This window comes from Epinephelus moara, chromosome 9, assembly GCF_006386435.1.
Source record: "Epinephelus moara isolate mb chromosome 9, YSFRI_EMoa_1.0, whole genome shotgun sequence".
Lineage (NCBI taxonomy): Eukaryota > Metazoa > Chordata > Actinopteri > Perciformes > Serranidae > Epinephelus > Epinephelus moara.
The window spans coordinates 34,188,273-34,214,551 of NC_065514.1; the positions used below are offsets into that span (position 1 = coordinate 34,188,273).

The 26,279-nt window shown below is 40.1% G+C and overlaps 1 protein-coding gene and 1 long non-coding RNA gene across 3 annotated transcripts in view; one reads left to right on the plus strand and one right to left on the minus strand.

The window, feature by feature from the left end:
- eeig1b (estrogen-induced osteoclastogenesis regulator 1b) overlaps window positions 1-19,993 on the minus strand; it is a 43,453-nt gene extending 23,460 nt beyond the window's left edge. Inside the window, exons 1-2 of one of the 2 annotated variants that reach the window (XM_050052413.1) lie at window positions 19,834-19,993; window positions 19,183-19,483 (exon numbers count right to left, since the gene is read on the minus strand). In XM_050052413.1, coding sequence (XP_049908370.1) covers window positions 19,183-19,355 — 173 coding nt within the window. In that variant the 5' untranslated portion in view covers window positions 19,356-19,483; window positions 19,834-19,993. Of the gene's footprint in view, window positions 1-16,880; window positions 16,968-19,182; window positions 19,484-19,833 lie in introns of those variants that run through there. The other variant, XM_050052414.1, reaches the window with a different exon arrangement.
- The window catches only part of LOC126395185 (uncharacterized), a 523,086-nt gene that overhangs the window by 192,317 nt on the left and 304,490 nt on the right, over window positions 1-26,279 (plus strand). The window lies entirely within an intron of this gene.

The following is a 26,279-nucleotide window of genomic DNA, read 5'->3' on the forward strand; positions in this document are numbered from 1 at the left end:
ATACGTCCAAGCTATGCCAGAACTACCTCAGGAAAAAAGAACAAGATGGTAAGCTTGAAAACATGGAGTGGCCAGCACAGTCTCCAGACTTAAACCCCATCGAGCTGGTTTGGGATGAACTGGACAGAAGAGTGAAAGCAAAGCAACCTACAAGTGCCACACATTTATGGGAACTTCTGCAACAGAGTTGGGAAGAACTTTCTGCAGAATATTTGATTTCCATTGTAGAAAGAATGCCACGAGTGTGTTCAGCTGTTATATCTGCCAAAGGTGGCTACTTTGATGAGTCAAAAGTTTAGAATACATTTTGGTTTATAAATTGATTCCATGATTTCTTTTTTGACCTCAATTGTTTATTTGTTCTATGCTTTCATTTCAGAGTACAATGATACATTAAACTGCATAATTTTCAATAAAAAACTGGAAAAATTGGGGTGTTCTAAAACTTTTGACCGGTAGTGTATATATATATATATATATATATATATATATATATATACACATTATATATATATATATATATACACACACACATATATACATATATAAATATATATATATATATATGTATATATTAAAAAAACTATTCAAAGAATGTCTTATTTTCTTTGATATTTTTGTCATATACAGGTATGCACTGATGATTATTGGGTAATGTGTATGTTGATTTTGCCTAATGTCAAGTCTCTATTAAACCAAATTAGATCATACGACTGAGATAAAATATCGCGTCAGCTTTACTAATCATCAAGGAAATTCAAGGGTTGTCAACCACAGATATAACTCTCAGTGATTAATTATTTTTTAATTAAAATGAAAATACAAATGCAAGTCAACATACTGGCATTTATTTATTGTGTAAATGGTAATGATGGTTGGGGAAATTATGATAACAGGATGACCATACATTCAAAGTGGGTTTTTGATTAGCAAAACACTCTGTGATGAAAAGGGCATTGCAATAAAAGAAGATTCTTAATCTTAAGGGTTACCACATCAATAAAATATAAGAAATCATCAAAATGAAGTAAGAAACACAACAAGAAAGTTGGATGAACACATGTAGGTTGTAGATACTACACTTTGCCTTTGCAATACTGTTTTAGTTGTTTAAGGTAATCCAAAGGAAAAGAGCAGAGGTCAGTGGTGATGGTTTTAATCTTTAATCAGAATCAGAATTTCCTTTATTGTCATTGTTACAGATGTCACAACGAAACTGGTTGGGCAATCTATCCTCAGTGCATTTAAAAAGACGAGGTCTAAGAATAAATAAATAAATATACACATATACTCACAGACCCACACACCCACACATCGTGAGTAGACCTATAGACCGCCATAAGGCATAAAAACACATTAACACACACACACACCCAACCTCACACGCGCACGCACGTCAAGTTTAAAAGATTAAGAAGGCATTACATGAACGTACTACCACTAATCCACCCAGGTGGGAGAGAGAGAGGGTGAATGGCATACAGCAATAGGCTTCAGGTTGGTGTCTAGCCTGGGCCTATATGGACACACACTCTACCAGGTAAGCTAGACATCGCCTTGAAAGTTCCATTTACAACCACGAAAAGCAAGTAGGTAAAGAAACACAACTTCTGTCTGTCTATTGATCACCTCTGGTCCACTTCAGTTCTACTGACTGTGTGGCCATATAGCAGTCAATTGTTAATTGGTAATGTTAATTCTTCATCAGGGTCACCTATAGTAATTACACAGACAGGAAGAAGTTGACAACAGAGATGTGGCAGGTTTAAGATTGGGGATGTTTACTTCCTGTGCCAGAGCTGGAAAAATGCACAAAAAATGTTGGTGAGGGTGCGGAGACTGATGCAGCTGTACAGGTTGTTTATAGACAGCTGAATGAAAATGATGTCAGCAAGTCGAATACATCACTTGCTACTGATTGATTAGGGCAAAACAAAACCAAGCAACATCCTTCCAAACTGAAAATGAACACAAAGTCGAATTTCCAAATATATTTAAAGCTTTAACTGAATATCCAGAAAATTAGCAAAAATAAATATGTACTAATGCAGGAGTTGGTTCATGTAGATAAACAATTGGTATAACAGAGGACCCAACCAGATGACGTCATTAAAAGAGCTCCAAACAGTGGGGAAAAATGGTAAAGCATGATGAAAATATAACATTTGTTTTGACTCACCTATTGATTTGAGGAAGATTACAGTCTCCTCATTGTTCTACTCAGATCTGATGTTTTCGTCTCTTCAATGGACATTTGAGTAATGCTTTCGTGACATGCGTCTTGTATGTCATGATTTATGCATAAAGACTGTTTCCATGTATTTTGCTGCATTTTGTTTTTACCAATACACCAACTTTTCCACCTCAGGCAAGTACAAAAACTTTGTTTGACAATCACAACCCTTAAGACACAATACAATATTTTCAAAATGCTTAAGTCACAATACAATATCATCACAATGCCTAGGTCATGATACAATATCATCACAATGCCTAGGTTCACAATGCCTAGGTCATGATACAATATCATCACAATGCCTAGGTCATGATACAATATCATCACAACGCTTAAGTCATGATACAAAATCAGCACGATACTTAAGTCACGATACAACATCATCATGACACTTAAGTCATGATACAATATTATCAGGAAGTCACGATATACTATCATCACAATGCCTAGGTCACAATGCAGTATCATTACAATGCTTAAGTCCCGATACAATATCAACACGATGCCAAGGTTTTTTATCCATACACCAACTTTTCCACCTCAGGCAAGTACAAAACCTTTGTTTGGAATATTTAAACTTTCTGGCATTTCCACTTACGATTCTATTATTCTATTCTTTCTTAAATAAAAAGAAAATGGGGGATTATCAGGTATCATCACATACCCTGATGTAAATGTCACTGAACACATCTGAGATGAACTCAAACACTGCAGCTGTAGGAAGGATCTATCCATCACACTTAACAGCTTCTAACACTGGCCACTTGTGGATGGCTGGCTTTGATTGCTTTATTAAAACTCCCTTCCCACTCAAATATGTTACTGTTTACTTATTGTTCCTTAACTGTGATGTTTGAGCTCCAGTGCGCAGAATGATATCTGAGTTTAACACTAAAAGTCTGTGCACTACTCTGATTGTAACGTCACTACAGTACTACCTTGGCACCACACAGCATCTGCACTTGTCTGTTTACATACTGCAGGAAATACTCACTTGTGTTGAGTGTATATTAATCTATTTTCCAAGAACATTTAAGTGCTGCTACAAATGTGTTTGGGTTAAAACTCCCATTTGGCAAACTCTGTCCTCTTATTGGTTACTTTTTTATTTTTATTTCTTTATTTCTTTATTTATTTTTGGTGGAAGAATCTGACGAATGAGACAAAGTTGCAAATTAGCCTTACACACACACACAATCCGATATATGCATATCTTTTGGTTACTATATCTGTGTTTGTGTGTGTTTTATTAGAGTATGATGTGTAGGTTCTTATGTAGTAATGTGGTAGCTTTAGTCCGCAGGTGTGTGTCTAAGGTGGTGGTGGCTTAAAGTTTCAAAGTGGGACTGAGACTGAGAGTGATGTATTGGGCCGCTCCCAAATATTCATGTCTGTAATTGTGTGAAAGTGAATGTGAAGCATGTGTGATAAGTCTACGTAGGAGTATGAAATGTACTTGTGTGAGCATGATGTAGAAGCCTGTCAGTAAAAAGCTACAGAATTACAGAGGAGGGGTCAGTAAGCGGGGGGACATTCTAAAGTTGCGGCTCGTTGAGCTGGAGTAAATTTTAGCTGCTTTATTACATGCAAAAAGTTCATAGTAATGGATATTGTGACTCCTACCATAAACCATGCTGTAACTTTTAAAACTATAGTTAGGGAGCTGAAAAACCTAAGTGTTGCCATGGAATCAGTGAGTTAGCTGATGATGAAAATAAACATGATGATTCTAAGGCAAGTTCTAAGTGGATTTCTAGATGTTCATATGGACAACAAAGATGATGATATCCTCAGGAAGTGTAAATCACACTGAATCTTAACATATGTGTACCATGTATGTGTGTTCAGAGTCATGACTGATAATAGTTGCTTGATCCAAATTGTGGCAGTTACGCACTAAAGGCCTTGAAGTATCTTAATGTCCTTCATAGGGGTGGGAATCACCGAGGCTACATCATACAACATTATCACCATACTCAAATTATGATACAATGTCATCACAACTCTTACATCACGAGACAATATCATCATGATGGTTATGTAACGACACAATATATCATCACAACACTTCAAATCGTCGCAATACAATCATTTTGCAATATGCTGGGTATTGTGATAACAAATACTGTGATATGTTGCAATTCATTATCCTTTTTTCAACTGCAAATTATGTCCCTCGAGGAAAAATGTCAGCATTGAACTCATAAGATTAAGTTTTCAGCCTGTTCATCCCGTCATTTTTTATTGCAGCAAAATGTACTCAACTGAAGTTAATTAAAGGTTCTTTATCTTATTATTCACTTTACATGAGCAATATTCTGTAATATGACCAACACACCAGTGAATACAGTCAACATACACTGCTCCTTCATAGGTCAGGCCTGGGTGTGTAGCATGACGACATGAAATAAACTGATGCATGAATTGATATGAATAACATCTAACTACTGAATTGCAACAACCTTCAATCACAGCTGAATATTATAGTTTGTTCTTCCAGCCTTGTAAACATGTACTATAACCAACATGACTTCAGTACGAACTGAAAACAGAGCAGCATAGTACTGCAGAACAACAGGCCTGCTGTGAACATTACTATAAGAAAAATGACACACCAGAGGACCAGTGTGAGCACTCTCTTTTAAATGTTAAGAAATAAAATGAATCTTAGTAATGTAACAAATCTTACAAACTAAAGTGTACACTGGCTATGGTCTGACCACTCGAAAAATATTTGATAATTCAATGCCTTATGTAAACATGCTGTTGACCGTTCCTGCTTCAGCTTCCAGACAGCGGTCAGGATTCATCACATTGCTCTTTGCTGTTTACTGCTACACAGCTCTGATGTTAGACGTTAGAAAGAAGACCTACAAAGGTAGGACAAACTGAAAATGCCAATAAGATTTTTATTGTTGCTTAAAGGCAGAATGAATAGGATTTGTTGGTTGCAGTTTTAAACACAACTGAAGTCATAAATGATGACTGAGGGTGACTACTTTTGTACAAGTCTGTATCATTTTTTTAGAAAAACTCCTGCCCTAAAGCATGTTAATTATTATTATAGGGATGTAATGGTACATCAAATTTCACGATAGCCTATTGCAATAAAACAAAGTCTCAATACTTTTGTGGGGCTATCACGAAATCACATGACATTAGATTGTTATTTTGTGACAAGATTTTTCCTGTTTTTTCTTGCTCACTCACCACCCCTCCATCGCAGCAAAGAGGTAAAAACAGCACCAAAAAAGACCTCACAATTTGAAATATTTTGCTATAGATCTACTTTATTAATAATATAAACAATAGGTTCCGTATGACTGTATACATCATAAACAGCTATATTCTTGCTATGCCACAGTTAAAAATTATGCATGAATATTTTCCATAGACATGAACGACTTGAATATAAAAAGCCCAGCTGCATTTATGCTTCAGAAATCATAAAGTGGTGTTCATTTGTGAAATTATCTTGACAACAATACCTGTAAGTATCATATTGAAAAATGCCTTGAGTATGAATATGCATATTATGAATACTTTTAAGTACTCTAGATAAGAAACTGATGGATTTGGCTGGTCTTTCACTATCTCAGATCAATTTTGGAAGTGCTTTATGTACTATCAAAAGCTGAGCTGGTCTGGCACCTTGTAGCCAGAAATCATTTAATTCAGCTTTAAACAATATTTATTGGTCTGAGAGTGAAATGTTTCAACCACAATCCAAATCCAGCAGTAATGAATAATGATTCACTCTTCCACAAGTCTAGGTTTAAAACACACAGGAAAGAAAGTCCAAATTTTCACATACAACAAGATCAAACTAGAATTACTGCCCTGCGGATGTATGCCTCCACGCACCAGTCACGTTTCTGTAACAGTTGACATTCATGTCTGTGAAAAAAAGGATACTTCACACACATCAATTCAGTATCTGACTAAATGTCTCCCTGTTTGTTCCTAAGATATGACATTTAATAAAGGCCAGAAAAGTGTTATGCAGAATATTATGAAGTCACAGTGTTCTTGAGATGTTACGTTCACCAGAATAGGACGGACTGACAACATGAAAACATAATGTCTCCAGCTATGGCTATCGCTGGGTCTGAGGCATAATGACATAGAAGGCACAGCAATCACTGACATGAAGAGTGTGGGGAATGCATTACTGAGCTGACACTTCATTGAGCCACAGTGTACACAAAGGTTTTTATTACACCCTGCTCAAATAAAATACAACTAAGATTTGAACTCAGATCACTGGATTCAGAGTCCAAAGTGCTAACCATTACACCATGGAACCACAAAATTATGTGACATGGTAGAAAAATCTCTCTATTTAAACATACTTAAAACAACATCTCTCACTTGCAGCCCACCATGGATTTGAGATGGACTGAACTAAATGCCAATATCTTGTGTCCATATCATACATACCTCTGGCATATTTAGCTAATGATAAGTTCACCACAGGAACAGACAAATGATTCACTTTGACAAAACGAGTCGACATAGAAGGCATAATGCTCACTGACAAGAGGAGTGTGGGAAATGCAATACTGAGCTGACACTTCACTGAGCCACAGTTTAAACAAAGGGTTTTATGATGGATTCAGAGTCCAGAGTGCTAACCATTACACCATGGAACCTCTACACAGGTAGACAGTGTCATAGATGATATCTCCATTCATATTATTTATGCAGGGAACAGGACACAGAAAGACAAACGACAATACCAGACAAAGAAGACTAGAGACCATGAGATTCAAACCCACGCCTCCAGAGGAAAATGCAACCTGACTGCAACACCTTAGACCACTCGGCCATCCTGACTGCTATATATCTTCTGTAACAAAATAGGTCTTGAGCAGCTTCTGCTGCTGTACTGGTAACACATTATGTCATATGTATATTACAGTAAAGTGATACTGAGTTTTTTTCTTGGGCAACTTCAGAGATTTCCACTTCAGGAAACAGAGAAGAAGAAATCCAAATAGATCTTAAATTCACGACCTTTATCTTCTTTTAATTCCAATTCATTACTTGTTTTACAGGAAATGTGATCAATAACATTTATGAACAACAATCAAGATAACTTACTACATTTGATCCAATATTAAACTTGCTTTGTTAAGTTCCTTCTTCCATTTGCCTGTGAATGCTGACATCTGTTATTACTGATAACAGACAAAGTAACATTTTGACAAAGACAATCTTTGGGAACAGGTCTAGGTTTAAGCAGTATATGATATGATTATGATTATAATCTTATAGGATATTTGAAGTCTGATCTTTTCAGAAGTGTTAAAACACCTGATACTGAAGAGTATAAGGAGAAAAATTATCATTTACAATGAAAGCATAAAGGAGACTCTGGGGAGACTCACTGGTTAGAGATGAGCCGATCTGACTGGTTACACTTCCCTTTCCTAGAGCTGCACTGCAGCTAGAAACAGCTTCTGAGCAGCTCTTGTGCTCTTTTCAGTTCCAAAGTCAAACCACTATGCAAAGCTGCCCACCACAGTTAGCTATGCTATGGGACAGAGTACAGTCCAGTTATGTCAAACAAGCAAACCATATTTAAAGGGAAATTTCGGTTTATTTCAACCTGTCTCCTATCGTCCTAAATTTGTTTCAAGTGACTAGTGACATAGAAATAATAGTTAGCATGTTAGCCGTTAGCCTAGATACAGCCATAGCGTCAGACCTGTTAAAACGTAAGTGAACGGGCATACCTTCAAGTGCAAAGTTAGTCCACTAAACAAGCTTTTTTTCCACAAAGACCGCCTCATATCGTTAGGATAAATGTCAGAGAACATATAGAAAACGACATGTAAACGTGTTGTCTTACCTTACCGGTGTGCTGCCATGTTTGTTTATCCCTCTAGCTCCGCTTTCCAAAGCGCGGACGAAATATCGCGAGAACAAGCAGCGATCTCATAACGTGCCTGAACAAGCAGCAACAGCTGGAAGGCAGAACCGGACAGTAGCCTGAAAAGTTCATTCATTTATTTTATGAAAGATTTATAGAATAATGGCTGACTTTTTGCCAGACTTAAACTTTGTGGAGGAGGAATTTGATTTTGCAGAGTTTGATGGCTGCCCTTATTTATTTGAGTCAGAATACACTTACGAAGAGCTTCGTGAAATTGAAGAACGGAGGAGGAGGAGAGAGAGAGGCGCAACAGGTAACGTTAGAGGATGAGAGGGGAGGAATGGCTGCTGCAAGGCTGCGTAGCTCTGGAGATTGGTGGTGTACCTGGGAATGCTGTGCCCCAGTGCCCACAGAAGAGGAATGCCTCTGTTGCAAGGAATGGGACCGGTTGCAGCCTTATTTTCAAGGTCTGGATGTGACCGAGGACGAGACACCTCCACCTGGAGTAACGTTAGTATCCAGCTGGGCTTTATCTAGAGCTGGCGAGATATATTTTGGCTACGCTTTGGAAAGCAGAGCCAGATGGTAAACAAACATGGCAGCACACTGGTAAGGTAAGACAACACGTTTACATGTCGTTTTCTATATGTTCTCTGACATTTATCCTAACGATATGAGGCAGTCTTTGTGGAAAAAAAAGCTTGTTTAGTGGACTAACTTTGCACTTGAAGGTATGCCCGTTCACTTACTTTTAACAGGTCTGACGCTACTAATGCGCCCCGGCTGTATCTAGGCTAACGGCTAACATGCTAACTATTATTTCTATGTCACTAGTCACTTGAAACAAATTTAGGACGATAGGAGACGGGTTGAAATAAACGGAAATTTCCCTTGTAGTCACAATACAATATTATTGCAATTTTAAATGTGTTGTGATATGCTGAGTATTGTGCTAAAATACATTGTGATTTATGACCTGTTTCTAATGTGTCTGTTGTTCTATGTCCCCAAAGGAAAACTTTGTCAACATTTGTATTATCTAACAAAATAAAGTTTTCAGTCTGTTCATCTCACTTCACCTCACTCACCATTTTCAGCTACCTAAAGTTTATCTGTGTTTGTCATATTGTAAATTTTAATAATAAAAAAAAATCAACACTTGGCACTGTGTGATCATACGTTATTGCCACACAAAAATATCGCAATACTATGATGTATCGCTTTTTTCCCCCCACCCCTATTATTTATCAAAGTATTGCAGGCCTGTTCATCACACAAAATATGTGTTGCTGGGGAGAAAACTGTGTGAGTGACTTCCGTCTATACCAATCTGTTTGGGGGTATCTGACAAATAAAAAGTTAGGAATTTCTATGTTAATGATACAAGAAGAGAGGCTGTGCACCTGGCCATCATACTGATTTGCGGGCACTAGCACTCTGTAATACACTTTAGCAATGTACCACACACATTCATGTCCTGAAAATTAGCTTGAACCAGATGTTTGATATTTGTGAATTGAATGGAACATGTTTATTTGTGAGGAGATAAATGAAAAAATCAGTCCTACTTACACAACTGTAAGCCGGGGTGACCATATTTTTAAACCCCCAAACCAGGACCCTTAACACGAATGGCAGGTTCTTGCATGTGCACATGTAGGGACTTACGCATGTACCATTTTCATCAGGGTAGGGGACAATTATTTCAGTGCTAGCACACCTACTTGGTAGGGCTGTGCAATTAATCGTCTGGTGATCACGATTACGATTTTGAGGTCAAACGATTTCAAATTTACTGAAATCGAGGGTAAACGATTTTTGGTCACAGGCACCTGGAGATGTTATTTTGTCTTCTAAGGAAGCCACGCATGTGCAATACCGCAATCACCTGCGAGGGCCAGGTGATTACGGAAGATTTCAAAAACAGCGTGTGGAAAATGGCAGAGGGAGAGCGAGAGAGGGTGGTCTGTGTGTGTGCGCGCGCATCAGGGCCAAATTCCGCCGTGGGCGATACAGAGCAAAGGAGAATTGTAAACGTGCGACCATGTAGAGACAGAAATGACATGCCGTCGTGTAAACAATATAAGTCATCACGTGCGCCGCATAATTGTTTGCATAATCGTGATTTCAATTTTGTAAGTCATCACGTGCGCCGCATAATTGTTTGCATAATCGTGATTTCAATTTTGACCAAAATAATCTTGATTACGATTTTTTCCATAATCAAGCAGCCCTACTACTTAGCACACCTCTCAGCACCACGGATACCACGAACGTAACATTTTTTTGCTGCTGTTTTTTTCATTTGGCCCATGTCCCATCCGCTAATATAAAGGGGGCGGGGTGTATAACCTATGCAACAGCCAGCCGCCAGGGGGTGATCAAGGTGTTTTGGATGTTTTCTGGGAGGTGTCATGTCCATCTTTATATACAGTCATTGGTTCTGTAAAGGACCAATGACCGCATATCACTGTCATAACGTCATAGCATATGACGCTTGCCTATGACTCAGGCTAGCAACAGCCTTGACAATGACACATTGATTGACTAATACACATACAGACAAATGAGTGTTGGATTCAGAGGTTTGGTGCACTGTTTTTATATATTGGGTTAGGTAGCAGTGTTGGAGGTAACGTGTTACAAAAGTAACGCATTAAAATAATATATTACGCTTCAGCAGTAACTAAGTAATAAAACATGCTACCAACAGGATTTCAGGTAATATTAACACATTTACAATGTCAAACCTGGACGTTTGGTCACCATAGTGTAAGCTAACTATTAGGGATGCACAATAATGTCAGCACGTCATCGGTATCGGCTGATATTGGCTTTAAATGAATTATCAGAATCAGCCAACATGCTTTTATCTGATTTTGCCCAATGAATGAATATTACATACATTGAGAGCACTCTATTTCATGTCTCCATCTGCTGGTAGGCCATCATGATAACAGTACGCATGCATGATATGATGTCAATTCAATTTTCATTCATTTGTTTTATTTTCCTTTGAACAGTGCCAGTCTAGCTGTCTCCCATTGCGTTTAGTCTTTATGCTAAGCTAAGTTAATTGCCTGCTAGCTTTTAGTGAAGAGTGATGAGAAGTTATTATCAACCCCAGACACTGTTTATTAACTCAGTCATCAGTATTTCCATAAATCCTTTTTGAGAGAAACTCCTTAAAGCAGCACAATAAAAATTGCCATCTCTTCCAGCATGTAGCTGTGTGATGTGATAGGTTAAATGGTGGTTTAGAGGCCCTTGTAGTGTGTATTAAAGAAAACATGCAACCAGGTGCAAGATATGAATCAACACACAAATTCAAGACAAAGAAAGCAGAACGTGTATTGTGTCTTTTAAGACTCAATACCTTTACATACAATACCTAACAGAAAAGAAGCAAGAAATGAAGAACCTTGCAGGTGTTTGAGAAAGACTTAGACTTTGAAGGAACCTATTGATATAATCAGTCACTTGTTGTGTTGTGCTGTGGGACTGGTCTTTATTGAACCTCTCTCAGCTGTTATTTGTCCAGCAGAGCCTGATGTCATGTGCACCACCTCCATTCTATTGAATTAAGTATGGGAGAGGAATATTTTCAAGTGTTGCTGCTCTCAGTGCAGCTCTGACTTTGCTGCTGGCAGCAGATGGAGGGTATCATGACTTTCAGGATACCAGCCCCAGCACAGAAAGATAATCTTTTTAATTCTCCACACAAGTATGTTAAAGAAAGAGAGGGCTGTTTTGCATGCAGATGTCTCTTGCATTTTTATTATTTTTTATGTGTTGTCTCTTCGGGTTAGTAGATCACCCACAGCTGTAGATTTATCTTAAAAAATGCAATGTTTAGATGCTGGAGGGAGGTGTCTAACAGAATGCTTGTCTAAAAAATGAATACTGCACAGAGTGTGTGAATCATTTGTCTCTCAACAGTCAGTGTATCTTGGCTCCAGAACCTTAAACAAGCCTTTATTAGGGCTTTTCCTTTAGCACTTTTGGCTGTCCCGAGTCAAACCATGTCACATTGATTTGTGATTCAAAAGAACGACTAACTGCCTCCAAGTGGGTAGCAGTGATGTCTTGCCAACCGCTGCCAACCCCTGATGACATCTTCCTCTATGTCCCCATCAAACAAGCGTGTTTTGATAGGCTCAACTGATGTCTGTGCAGGAGACCAGATAGGACATTTAAGTCTCTGTGTTTAGCTCCCACTACTTTTGTAGCTTCTAACTGAATCTCTGTGGTTTGAAGTTAAGTTTCACTCCTGCATCCTGCTTGAACTTTTAGATATCTGCTTTATTTTACTGTTTTGTTTTTGCAGTCAGCTGTATAGGAGTCCTGTTAAGTTACTGCAGCTTATTTTAGGAATAGGGATAGGAAATAAAAAGTGTTTATTACCAAATAAGTGGAGCATTGTTAGCAGCTTTTCTTCAATAAATATAATCCTACTAATACCGCAAGGATGATGAGTCCAGGCAGAAACAGCCACAGTGAGATGTTAGATGAAGAGGTGCAGACAACAGGCTCTTACTGCACCCCTGCAAACAGCTCACCTCCAACAGGTAAACTTCTCTTACCTGCCTTCTGTGTAATGGAAAAATTCTTGCAAAATAACATGGGACTGAAGCTGTGGATCAGCCTTGGACAAGAAACTGAATTCCCTGATATCCCTGATATCCAAAGGCCTTTAAATACAAGAAGTACCTATTATTATTCTGGAGGGACGGGAGACGGGACAATGGTGTGAAATCTTCAATTAGGCCAAAGGGAGGATGTACATCAAAACCATGAAGCACTGAAGCCAGAGATCTTGCACAGACTGAGGTAGACTGATGGTTTTCCTCACTGTGTCTCAGCTCTGGCATCTCAAACGAGGTTTTATTTGGTGAGCTATGGTCTTTAAAGATGTTTAATACAAACAAGCCCTAAAGACATACAGATGTGTATAAAATGGCCCTTTACTGGCCACATTCCATTATGGTTAATGAATTATGTGCTTGGTTGGAATGTTGAATAACAGACTGTTATCTTCAGCATGATGCAGCATTAGCAGGTCTTGCAGCACTGAGAGGGCTCCTCACCTCAGGGTGCTTCCTGAATCTTATCAGCTTCAATCCCAATGTGATCTACAATAACACACTAACTCACTGCAACTTCTTCGAGCCATTAATTCATTTCATGGAAACTTATAGGGAATTTAGGTAATACAAAACACCTATATTATCTGAGTTATTTGCATGCAGGTTAATGTGCTTGTTGCCTGTTCACTTTGGCACTTCACCTACAAACCCAGTTATCCGTCTGACCTTTTGATCCTATGCAGGAACCTGCTGAGCACCACTGTGTTCAGTTTAAAGGCTAAAGGTGAAAGGGCATCTACTCTGCAGCCTGCCTGAGGACAGTCTGAGGCAGTTTCACACTCATTCACATTCAAGTCCATTTCTTTGCTTTTCTCATTTCATCCTTGTTGCGTTATCTGTTATTTATTCTGTATGTCTCACCCTCAGCTGGGTGTATTTTTACTTTTCTCAATTCGCTGTCCTATCTTTTAACTGCTTATTTCTTTCCTTGCTTCGCAAAGTGTTGGTAATAAAAAAGATTGCCAACACTAGTGTTTTTGTATGTTTTGGGCCATATACTGCAATTCCCATAGCCTTAACTGTGTCCCATACTTCCCAGACAGTCACTGGTTTCCATTTATTTCACTATAATATACCACCTTGCACTGGATTGACTCACCTTTTTTTAGGTATTACATCACATCTACTTCAAAGGAATAGTTAATTTGGGAAATTTACTGTCTCACTTTCTTTTTGAGGGTAAGTTCAATATCATTCTCATGTCTGCTCAGCTGTGTGGCATTTAGCCTAGCTTAGCCTAAAGACTGGAGGCAGGAGGGAAACAGATAGCCTTGCTTTGTTTAATGTGAAAAAAAGCTTACCAATACATTTACTTATTAATTATTAATTAACACTTCGTATCTCCATACAGAATAGTGAAAGACACAATTGATGGGTTTAGGTTGTGTTACTGGTTCTATTTCTCAAGTACCCCTCACCACAATATGCTGTGCTGGGCAGTGCTTGATGTGGGTGGAGTCAAATGCTTAACTCCGCCCATGCCTCTCCGGAGCTGCCATCTACTCTCCTCACAGCAAATGCAGTCAAGTAGGCCAGGAGTAAGGCAGAGAGGATCCGTGGGGTAGCAGCTAGCAAACTAGCTGTCAGGTATAGCAGTTGGACTTGCTAACGCAGGGTGGCGCTTAACGTTTGACTCCACCCAAATCGAGTACAGCCCCTAAATGCACACTGCAGTGAGGGGCTCCTCCTATTTCCATGCAAACAATGATGGAGATCCTGAGGTCTTGTTGTTACAGTGAGGTTGCCAGGATTAGTACCTCTGAGTTTGGACCAAGACCTATACCAGAACTTGTACTCACTTACATTATCTGGCAACCCACTCTAAAGTTGGAGACACTACACACAAGTACTGGGCACATCAACTGTTTGTGAAAAACATGTGCTTTTTACATTTCCGTTTTATGCATAATAAAAAAATACAGTTTGTCAATTTATGACCTTTAGAGGTGTTAGTAGGTGTTTTATTTAGCATTGGACAGAGACAGGCTAGCTGTTTCCCCCTGCTCCTAGTCTTTATGCTAAGCTAGGCTAACGACTCCAGCTCCACAAACTTGAGACTGATATTGATTCTCCCATCTCAGTTAAGGTGGGTGTACACTGTGAGATTTGAACCCATTTTAGAAATGATGCTTAATTCCAACTCTTATTGTACAAGTAAGGGTTAATTTATGCTAAACATTAGACATGAAGACAGAGACGGAGCAACATCATACAAGTCAGTTCACAGTAATGCATCATCGCCAAAGTTTCTCTCATTCATATCTGTCATGATAAGAGAGGAGGCGGAAACATCAAAGATGACTGTATGCTTTCGCCACAGCTCCACCAACCTGGCCTCCGTATTTTCTGTCCCCATGACGTGTTGTCTCACTACGGTACTTTTTAGACACTCTGTTTGCCACTTTGTGCAGGTGAGACAAAAAAGGCACTGATCTTAGGAAATTGGCTCATGGCCCTGCTTCAACTGTGCGAGAGCCGACGGCCGACCTAAATATCTGATGTCAGGAATTCACCCAACGTCCAAGGGCTAGTTAGGAGCAGTTGATCAGGCCATGATCAATCCTCTCTGCTCCTTGTACACTGCACTGCAAACAACGCCCAACAATAAAGCGGAAATTCAGTCCAACATGCAAAAATATTGTCAGTAACAGGCTCAAATCATGCAGTGGGAGCCCAGCTTTACAGAAAGACAGCAAATAAGAATATTTACTTAGATGCCAAGGTGTTCTTTACTGCCATGAGAGTGAAGTTGTTGATTAAGTGATAATTTGCATATCCTCCTGTCTCAGTGAAGAAAGTTAAGTCTCTACAAGCTGATTTCTTAACTGTACAGAAAAGAATGAAAACCAAGGGAGGGAAAAAACAGGTTCACAAATTCAAATCATTATGGTATGCTCTAAATGAGTCAGAACATGCAAAAACTTTGGTGTGGTCCTTCAAGGCTTGTCTGTTATTCTTTGAACCTGCAGACCTGCAGACCTGTCAGGGCACCTCCCCACAGCTTACTCCTGTTGAGCCACAAATGTAATTAGAGTGAGTCTTACTGAAGTCATGCCAGTGAGGTGTATATATACCAATGGCTGAAGAATGAGAGGGGGTCATGGGCTATCAGATGCCTTTTATCTGGTATAAGACTGCTAATTGCAAATAATGAAAGGGTCGGTTCACCTGAACTACAAGAGGACAACATATTTTCAAACTTAGTGGAATGAAGATTGGTTCAGTTTTATTTGTTCAGGTTTTGCAATATCTGTTGCTGAGATTTCTGCCCCCGCTGCAACCTATCCCAGCTGACATTGGGCGAGAGGCGGGGTACACCCTGGACAGGTCACCAGACTATCACAGGGCTAAAACATAGGGACAGACAACCATTCACACTCACGCCTACGGTCAATTTAGAGTCACCAATTAACCTAGGAAGCAGGAGTATCCGGAGAGAACCCACGCTGACAAGGGGAGAACATGCAAACATAGAAGGGAACCCCCCAGGAACCGTCTTGCTTTGAGGCGACAGTGCTAACCACTGTCACCCCCGCCCATACCAAATTCCATCGAATTAGCTCTGGTTCTTGAACCGGTTCAATTGTTTATTCCTGGAGCCTTGGTGCTATCTAACAAACCAACCTGTGTTTTAACAAGTTTTGAGTGGAACCACTGTATCAAGGATTTGTCATCAACCGAGGGCGTTGTGCAAGACACAACAGATTTAAATAATGGTAGCAAAAGCGTGGATTACATTGATAACCTGTGAACTTTTGGTCTGTTGGTACAAATATTGCAGTTTAAACGTATCACAGTATTACAGAATTACTATTACTTTCAGTCAGAATAGAGCTCGTAAGTCACGCCCCTTCTGGTAGACCCCCATCGGACCTCTAGGCTCGGAAAATATGAATGGGAGTCAATGGAGAGAAAATTATTATTTTCTGGTCCCAGTCATTAAATGCCTTGGATTACACAAATGTTTTGTGTGGATCTAAATAATATTTTTTCATGTTAAAAGTTTGACAGTTTATTGTATGATTCTTCAGTTAAAGGCTGTGGAAACAACGTAATGAGAGACAACATGTCGCCTATGTGACATCACGTCATCACACTTTCCCTCCACTTCTCAACTCACAGTGCTGCTGCTGCGTCTTCTGCCACGATCTACGGAGCCATCAGATCTCCCCACTGGCGTAGCTGAAACTTTCCACATGTCCAGACTTGTAGTGGTTTAATGCTTTTGTCCTCTCCTTGGAAGAAGGCTGTGAAGTGTACCAGAGACACAGCCATGTTCCAAGTGTGAGTGGTGACGTATATCATATGCGTCGAGAGCAGCGAAGAGCTGTAGTCCACAAAGTGCTCTCACACAAAACCTAACAGTATCAAACTTCTTCCTGCTAAATTGTAGCCTTCTTTGCACGAAAAAATATATTATAAATTCACAAACAACATGTGAAATTCATGGCACAATTCAAACGGGACCAGAAAATAATTTTCATCTAGCCATTGAAATACATTATGAGAAATCGATTTTTAAGGTCCCATGTACCGGAAACAGAAACACGCAACTTACAAGCTCTATGACCCTTAAAGATATGAAAACAAAAAGGTTATTTTTGGTTGAACAAATGTTTTATTACTATAATTGAAACTTAAAACCACCGATATATAACTCCTAATTTGGCTGATAACTGATGCCGCTATTGATATATCCGCTTTTTCCCAACCTAATTTTAGTGATCATCAAGTCTCTTCTGTCTTGAAATTAACATCATATTATGCATGCATGCTCTTATTATTGGTTTCTACCGTTTTTTTCCCCGTGAAAGGGTTTTTTTGGGGAGTTTTTCCTTATCTGCCGTGAGGGTCCTAAGGACAGAGGGATGTCGTATGCTGTAAAGCCCTGTGAGGCAAATTGTGATTTGTGATATTGGGCTTTATAAATAAAATTGATTGATTGATTGATTATTGTGATGTCCCACCAGCAGATGGAGACATGAAATAGAATACTTTTCAGTGCATGTGATATTCATTTATTGTGCAAAGCATGTTGGCTGATTCTGATAGATTATTTTAAAGCTGATATGGACCGATACTGATGACATGCTGATATTTTTGGCATGTTGGTCGATTCCATTATTTCATTTTAAAGCCAATATCGGCCAATACTAATGACGTGCCAATATTACCGTGCATCCCTAAAAATAAAGGCGAGATTCTCTATCCGGCATACTGTTGCATCCCTAATTGGATATACCTTCTACCAAAGAAATAACCTCTATGTGTTTTGGTGAACCAGTCAAAACATTAAAGGGATAGTGCACCCAAAAATGAAAATTCAGCCATTATCTACTCATCCACATGCCGAGGGAGGCTCAGGTGAAGTTTTAGAGCCCTCACATCACTTGCGGAGATCCAAGGGGAGAGGAGGTAGCAACAAAACTCCACCTAATGGAGGCTTACGGCGCCCCAGATTCAAACGTCCAAAAACACATAATTGAAACCACAAAATATCTCAATACTGCTTGTCCGTAGTGATACAAGTGTCCTGAAGCCCTGTCATAAAAACGTCATTTGAACTCTGTTTTTAGCCTCATTGTAGTCTGTAGCTCTAACTGCCTCTCAGTACAGCGCACTCACGTGTGCGCGGCGCGCTCACGTGTGCGCACTTGTGTGCGAGACCAGCGAAAGCACATGAACACACATGAACGCGGTGCCCATGTCTCATGGTCTCACGCAAGCGCACACACGTGAGCTTTTTGGGATCTCCGCAAGTGATGTGAGGACTCTAAAACTTCACCTGAGCCTCCCTCAGCATATGGGTGAGTAGATAATGGCTGAATTTTCATTTTTGGGTGCACTACCCCTTTAAGAGAAGCTGGCCAGTTTAAATCCTAGCAGGTGAGTCAATGTTTTTTGTTCCCTCAACAACTTTGCCCAAGAGCCCTTGAGCAAACCACCTCACCTCGACATACTCCCACAGAGAGACAAGCATCAGAAGACTGTGTTAATGCTGGGCAGCTCCCAGTGTGAGTGAACGCCAGGGTGGAGCTGAGAAACAGCACAAAGGCAATTTTCCCAGGAGACAGGAGGGTGAATTAACACATACTGTGGTGTACTAAAGGCTGAACTGCAAGACATGCAGTTTTACACCCGTTTTACAGCTGTAACTATCCCTTATCTAAGGTGGAAAACTAACAACAGACAATTTTGTCTGTTGTTAGTTTGTGGCAGAGTGTATCAACATAATCAGGTGCTGCTCTAATTGTAGAAAACAGCAGTGTCAACTATTAAAAATGGAAATAAATTATATTTACCATATGTGGAGGAAACGTCAGTGAGGGTTTGAGTGGAAGCAAAGCAACCACCAGAGTGGACTGTATGCAACAGAGGATTTATTGGGTTACAAAAAGGAAGTGACAAGTTCTTCTACATACCTGGATGACAAAATGGCAAAGTCCCCTCCATCAATCAACCGAATCTTGCAGAAAAGCACTCCATTGACAAAAGGCACTGCTGTAAGCTCCTCCAATGTAAAGTGCACTTGAAACTTGAACTTCTTCTTTTTGATCAAAAAAGACATCGTTCCCAGCTGCTGGAGTGTGCTCATTGTGTGATGAACACCAATGAATGAAAACAGAAAAAAATAAAAATAAATATACTGTATTTGGCTTTAAAGTGGGGGCTGAAAATCCTTCTTTGCCTTCAGGTCAGTCATCTCTGAACAACAGTTTGGACCTGGAATAAAAAAAACCACTTGTTGAAGTTACAGCTACATTAAGATGAGCTCGGTTTCATTTGCAGCTGCGTGTTACGTTTTTTGCTGCAATGACAGCTGTGAAAATCATGTGGTCAGTATATTTATTTATCCCACACTGCAACACCCCCTACATTCTGTTTCATTTTTGACTGATGACTTAAATGTGTTTTAGTGCAGTAAGACCTATTTCTTAAGGATCATGTGTTGGTTGGTCTGTCCTCTCACATTAACAGACTCTCCCAAATCAGATACCAGCTGCCACGCAAACACCGAAACCACTCGGTGGCTCACTCCAACAGCCTGTCGCATAAACTTGAGCAAACCTTACCGTTCCGTCGGTGTGACGCTCCTCATACTTGGTAAAACAGTACAGCTGTGTGCCGCTGCACAGAACTGGAGTCTGGGTTCGTGGCAGTTTTCTCGGTTTCACTGCATCTTCGCCAACTTTTCCTCTTGGTAGAGTTCAACAACAGTCAGTCAGAGAGGCTCCGTGAACGTCTCACAGCTCAGTTAGGGACCGTCCACAAAGTCTGACCAGAGGTGTGTAAGGAGGAGGATAATCTACGGTATATGGAAATCTAGCAGTGTTGGGGAGTAACTGACATATAACTAGCTACAGTAATTAAATTACAAAATAAATGTAATTGTAGTCAGTTACAGTTACTGAGAAAAAATATGTGATTAAATTACAGTTGCTAATCAAAATGTTGGTAATTATTAAGGGGTTACATCTGAATTAATTCACAGTGGGAGGGGGTATGTTGTACTTCTAATGTAAACAAGGCACCCCAGTGCATAAAAAGCATTAAAATACAGCCTGTTTGTCAAGAAAAATAGACCCCAAGACCCTCGTCAGAGGTTCAGGCTAAGCCCCAAATGTTCTCAAAAGCAAGTACACCCTACATACAGCTGACCTATGCGAATTTGCTGTGACTGGTCCCTGTCCTCCTGTCATTTTTCAAAAGTGACCCCTGGCAAAGCAAGTTGAAAATCCCAGGCCTAGTGTATGAACCTATTCAAAATTGGAACTTTTTCATATATGAACATAGCAAATATTAATCATATATAACAGTAAAACCAAAATACATAAAAAAGTACTTGGCATATATCTAAATCAATACATTTCATTGAGGTTATGTGCCAGGCAATAAATGTGATGTATCACTCGCACATATATGTAAAAAAAATAAATAAATATACCCTTTTATGTTACATACCCATATGTTAGTGTCATATACAGCATGTCACCATTGAAATTGTTATTATTTCAAATATGGATCTGCCAGTAGCACAAAAAAACATGTTAGCCACACTCCAATTTAAATAAATCAGAGATGTGTGTGGAATGTATATCACTATCGGGGTCCGCATGTGAATTTTTATTCATTTTATAACCTTTTTTTTAACCAGAAAGTCCTTTGAGATGGAAATCTCTTTTCAGGTAAATCTGGCTAATTAGGGCTCTTAGTGTTTAAAAAAAAAAAAAAAGTTCAAGAAAACAAGAACAAACCTGTAATTTGTTCATATTCATTTAAATCATTAATTATTGACTGATATCTATAATTACTTATTCATATAAAACTGCCATGTTTTTAGCAGCTGTTACCACAGAGGTTCCAAATGGTCATTTGAAAGCAGTCTCAACATTTTGAAGTGTCAATTCTTGCTCAGCCCACTGAGACGTGGGGATCCCTGGAGCTTTGTTTTGAGCATAAGAGAACCAATCACTTCCCTAGAGTTGGTTTTGAATTGCCAAAAATTGCTGGCCAAACTAGTGTAGCTTCCTATAAAATGTTTGGCAGAGCCATCTACGTCACTGGGCTAGATCCGTAGTATGGCTGGTACTTAGGGAGAGTGACATATTAAGTATGTAGCTTCTAGTGTCAAAAATCAAGGAAGGCATTCATATGACAGCAAAATATGAGCAAACGTGTTTGTTTGTACCTAAAATCTCAAACTACTGACTACATGACATAATAAAACAGCTTACTTTCTTCTTATCTCTGCTCCTCTTCATTGTTATCTACAGCATCAGGAAGTTCCAGTTACACCTCATTTAGGTCACAGAGAGAGACAGACAATATCAGGAGGTATTATAACTGTTAGTAAATACAGACTACCAGGAAATATCCTTGTCTTAAGCACATCAGAACTAAGTCCAAGTAAGTAAATCTGAGTAGGCTGTCTACATGAAATCCATGTCTTGGTTGCCACTGAGATTAAGAAAAAAACAACAACATAATTTTATTTTCTTATCAACATGCCCGTTTCCATCACTGCCTGACTGCCTGCTTGTCTGCCATGATGTTACTATGTTTATGGAATTACTAGCAGGAGACAGAGCTCAGTCATTTTAAAAGCATTAAAGGCATTGCTTCAGTCAAGACTGAGTTCTGTTTTTCACAAAAGTTGATGTGTTTTTTAAACAGTGCCTTAAGGGATTTAAACTATCTCAGTTTTACACCAAATGCATTCAGTTTTAAAATTCATGAGAAATATGCACAGTTCAGTGTTAAAATGTTGGACAAGAGTAAATTCTCAGACAACCGGAACTCGGAGCGAGTTGAAACATATCGGCCAAGACAGCCAAGAGGCCAACAATGTCCAGAGCCTTCAGTGTTGCAGGGTGAATCTCATCTACACCTGGGGCCCTCCCTTTGAGGAGCTTACTGACCCCAGAGACCTCTGCCAGACATATGGATGAGGCTTCCCCTGAGTCTTCAAACTCTGCTTCCTTCACAGAGGACGTTCAGGAACTCCCGAGAGAACTCTTTCCATTGTTCAACGCTATTCCAGTCAGGGTCAGCAGTTCCTACCTGCTGGACACAGCCTGAGCCAAGCTCTACTTTCCCCTCCAGGCCACTTGAAAGCCCTTTTCCATAGCCTTCCTCCCAAACTCCTCCTACATCTGTTTTTTTGTCTAGGCAAAGTCCATTTTGGCCTCTTGGTATCTGTCTGCTGCTTCAGGATACCCCTTTGCCAACCAAGTCTGAAAAGCTTCCTTCTTCTGCTTGACAGCCTCCTTCAGCGTCGGTGTGCACCAGCAGATTCTCAGGTTTCCACCACAACAGACACTGCCGATTTTTTTACCTCAACTGCTAACAGTTACCTCTACGATGGAGACATGGCCAAGTTGGATTCTATGTCCCCAACCTCCCCCAGGATGCTTGAGAAATTCTTCCGAAGGCCGGAGTTAAAGACCTTGGAGCAAGACCTTCCCAGTTCACCCTCACTACATGTTTGATTTATCAGGACTGTCCAGCAGCCTACCCTGTCATCTTATCCAACTCACCATAGTGATCAGTTGACAGTTCTTAACTTTAGTGCTGAAGAAATATGGCTGCAGATCTGATGATACCACCATAAAGACGATCTTTGATCTTTGGCCTAAGGTATTCTGGTACCAAGTACACTGAATCACGATGCTTGAACATGATGTTTGTTATGGCCAATCCATTACTGGCCCAGAAGTTCAGTAATAAAGCCCCATTAAGGTTTAGATCAGGCAGGCTATTCATCCCAATCACCCCCTCCCCAGGTTTCTCTTTCATTGCCCACATGAGCATTGAGGTCCCCCAGGATAATGACACAGTATCTGGGTGGCATCCTTTCCAGGACATCACCCAGTGACTCTAAGAAGGCCTGATTTTCTAAACTGCTTTTTGGTGCATAGGCACAAACAACAATCAAAGCCTTCCTCTTAGCAACTTGTAGTCACATAGAGGTGACCTTCTTGTTCTCCGAGGAGAACTCCAACACTACAGCGCTTAGCCAGGGGCTTGTCGGTATCCCTACACCTGCCTGGCACCTCTCACACTGTGCAACTTTAGTAAAGGAGAAAGTCCAGTTCCTCTCCAGAAGTTTGGTTCCAGATACACTGCTAGGTCACCCCAACTATATTTAGTTAATCACTCCATCTCCTACACTAACTCTTCCCCACCAAAGACGTGACGTTCCATGTCACTAAAACCAGCGTGGGATGCCAGGAGTCGGTATGCCTTGGTCCCAACCTTTGCCTGCTGCCTAATGCAGCTGACCCCAACGCCTACCCTTGTGGATGTTGGACCCACAGGGCAGTGGCTCCATGTGGTTCTTCCAGGCTGTGCCAGACCAGGCACCATGACTCAAGTCTTGGCCACCACACAATCTAGGAGAAGACTCCAGTTTCCCTGTCCTGGGCAAGGTGCTGCAGCTCCTTCTTGTCTGATTCATGTCAGGTCTTTGAATCACTCTAAGCCTGGCTCCTCCCCTGGGAACAATTTACCTTGGGAGACCCAATACAGAACTACTGTCCCCAACAGCACAGCTCCCAGGGTCACAGTGGCCACAAAACCCTTAGCTACGATAAGGTGGCGATTCTCAGAGTGGTGTCTCACTGTACTACATCATCATACATGTTTGCAGATGCAACAAGCAGCTGTTCTTAGTGAAAAAGCTCTTAAAAACCCACTGTACACTACTTTCCCAGAATCAAACTGCTGACAGACAGTTAGGCCCCGTTCAGATGTAGCGTCTAAAAGCGCGTGGAAAACACCAGCTGTGCCGTTTCCATCCTTTTATCCACGGCGCTTCGGAGGTTGCGCTACTGTCGCGCCTGCCGTTAATAAGCAACCAAAACCGCCTGTCACTCACAGGAGGTGTTAAAAAAGTTACAAAGTTTACAAAAAAGTTAAATGGATTTCCAGCAAGCATCAGGAGGTGAGGTGTGTGCATGTGTGTGGAGGAGAGGGAGAGAGGGAGATGCTGGTAGAGAGATAGTGTGTGTTATTAGATACATAATGTTGTGAAGTCCGTTGGACGGAAAGGAAGAAGCAGGTCCGTGGAGCTGATTGGTTAATTCTTATCACATGACATGCAGTGCGCTTGCTGCGTTCGAAAAAGTTGAGATTTTTCCATCTCTGTGCGCAGCGGACGCGCACGAAAAAACAGGCGCGTCGCACCGAATGCGCGCCGCTACGGCGTCGCTTTGGGTTGTGAGCGCACTTGACGCGCGTCTACATTGAAACTAATGGATTTGTGTGCGCAAAAGACGCTACATCTGAATGGCCCCTTAGAGACTAGCTGTTGAACATAGTGGAGCACGTAGCAGCAGAAGAACTAGACATTTCCTACAGAATTTGGTGGAGACTTAAACAGAGCTATAAGGAGTCCATTTAAAGCTTCCACTAATTGTCATTAAGAACTGCTGTCTCTTAAGCTGGCAAATGCTCCACTATGTTCGCCTGTTAGCCATTAACTTAGTCTGTCTGCTCATTGCAGTGAGAGGAGCACATGCAAAACAGAAAATCAAAAAAAGTCTAATTACAACTGTCTGATCAAATAGATGATGCTAAGGGTCACTTTTAAAAGTTTGCTTCAGCTGAAGCACTGCTAGTCAACTGATTTACAGGTAAGCTTTCACCATTTTTAAGACTCTTTATACTTATTTTGTCTTAAATATTTACTGCTTATGTTCAGGTGTCCATAAACTCAGGACACCACTTTTTGCACATCCATTAGGTTGTTCTCACTGCAATTTCTCACCTGCCAGCAGAGAAGCTCAAAAACATGTAACATTTTACATATTTAACACATTTGTCTTTAGCTATGTTTTTTTTAACTAATGTAGAATAGCAAGTAATTCTAATGATATGCTGCTGACTAAATTGTAATGTAACATGGTGAAACTTAATGAGCTAACAGGTCTGGTGTGTAGGATTTAGGGGGATATATAAGTATGTTTACTTTAGTGTATAATCACCTGACAATAATTGTTGTGTTTTCATGACCTTAGAATTAGGATTAGAGACATTTATATCTACAAAGGGAGCTTTTGCTCATCTATGGAGATCACCTTGTTGCACCGCCATGTTTCTACAGTAGCCCAGAACGAACAAACCAAACACTGGCTTAGATAGGGGCATTAATGTTAGCAGCCCCTTGACGATGAGTATCCAAAAAACTTTTTTTTCTGTGTTTTTACCAGTTTAAATCATCATGTTTTGTTGTGAAGAGGAGGAGACCTCTATGGATAAAACCTGGTAAAAAACGGATCTGAAGTTGAAAAATTAAAAAGGTGAGCACACATTAGCAGGTGATACTTTAGTGGCATGTCTCTGACATGCCAAACAGCATTGGAGAATCACAGATTACTTTACGTGAAACTGCTTTATTCAGTGTTTTGGCGGCTTAGCTCAATGGGTCCAGGAAATTCAAGGGAATAGGTGAGCACACATTTGCAGGTGCTGAGCAAGCAAGACGTTTGTGATGTGCCAAACAGGGTAGGAGAAACGCTGATTTGTAACGTGAAACTGCTTTATTCAGAGTTTTTACTGGTTTGAATCACCTGGTCTGTTTGTTTAGGAGAGGAAGACACCTCTGTGGATAATTTGACTCCCAGAAAAAACTTCCTGAACAATGACTTCTAACCAGAAGTTTCAACTGGTTGCAATCTGCAATCCTCACCACTAGCTGCCACAATATCCCCCTAAATCTTACACACTGGACCTTTAATAACAGGAATGTCTTTAGGTTATTGTATCAGAAATCTATACCCTTTAAGGGAATTTTAATTTTACTTTCCCTGTGTTTACTTTGGAAATCTAAATCACTTACTTAAAGGTAGGATCTGGAGGATTTTCAAACAAAACAAAATAAAGACATATACAAATGAAATCCTGCTTAATCATCACCTATGGGCTTCTACTCATGTGTGGTGGTGACTCTGTTTGCAGAGCTCCTGCCCTTTAACTGTATTTTGATGTTTTTGTGAGCTCGGACCGCTTCTGGGCAGAG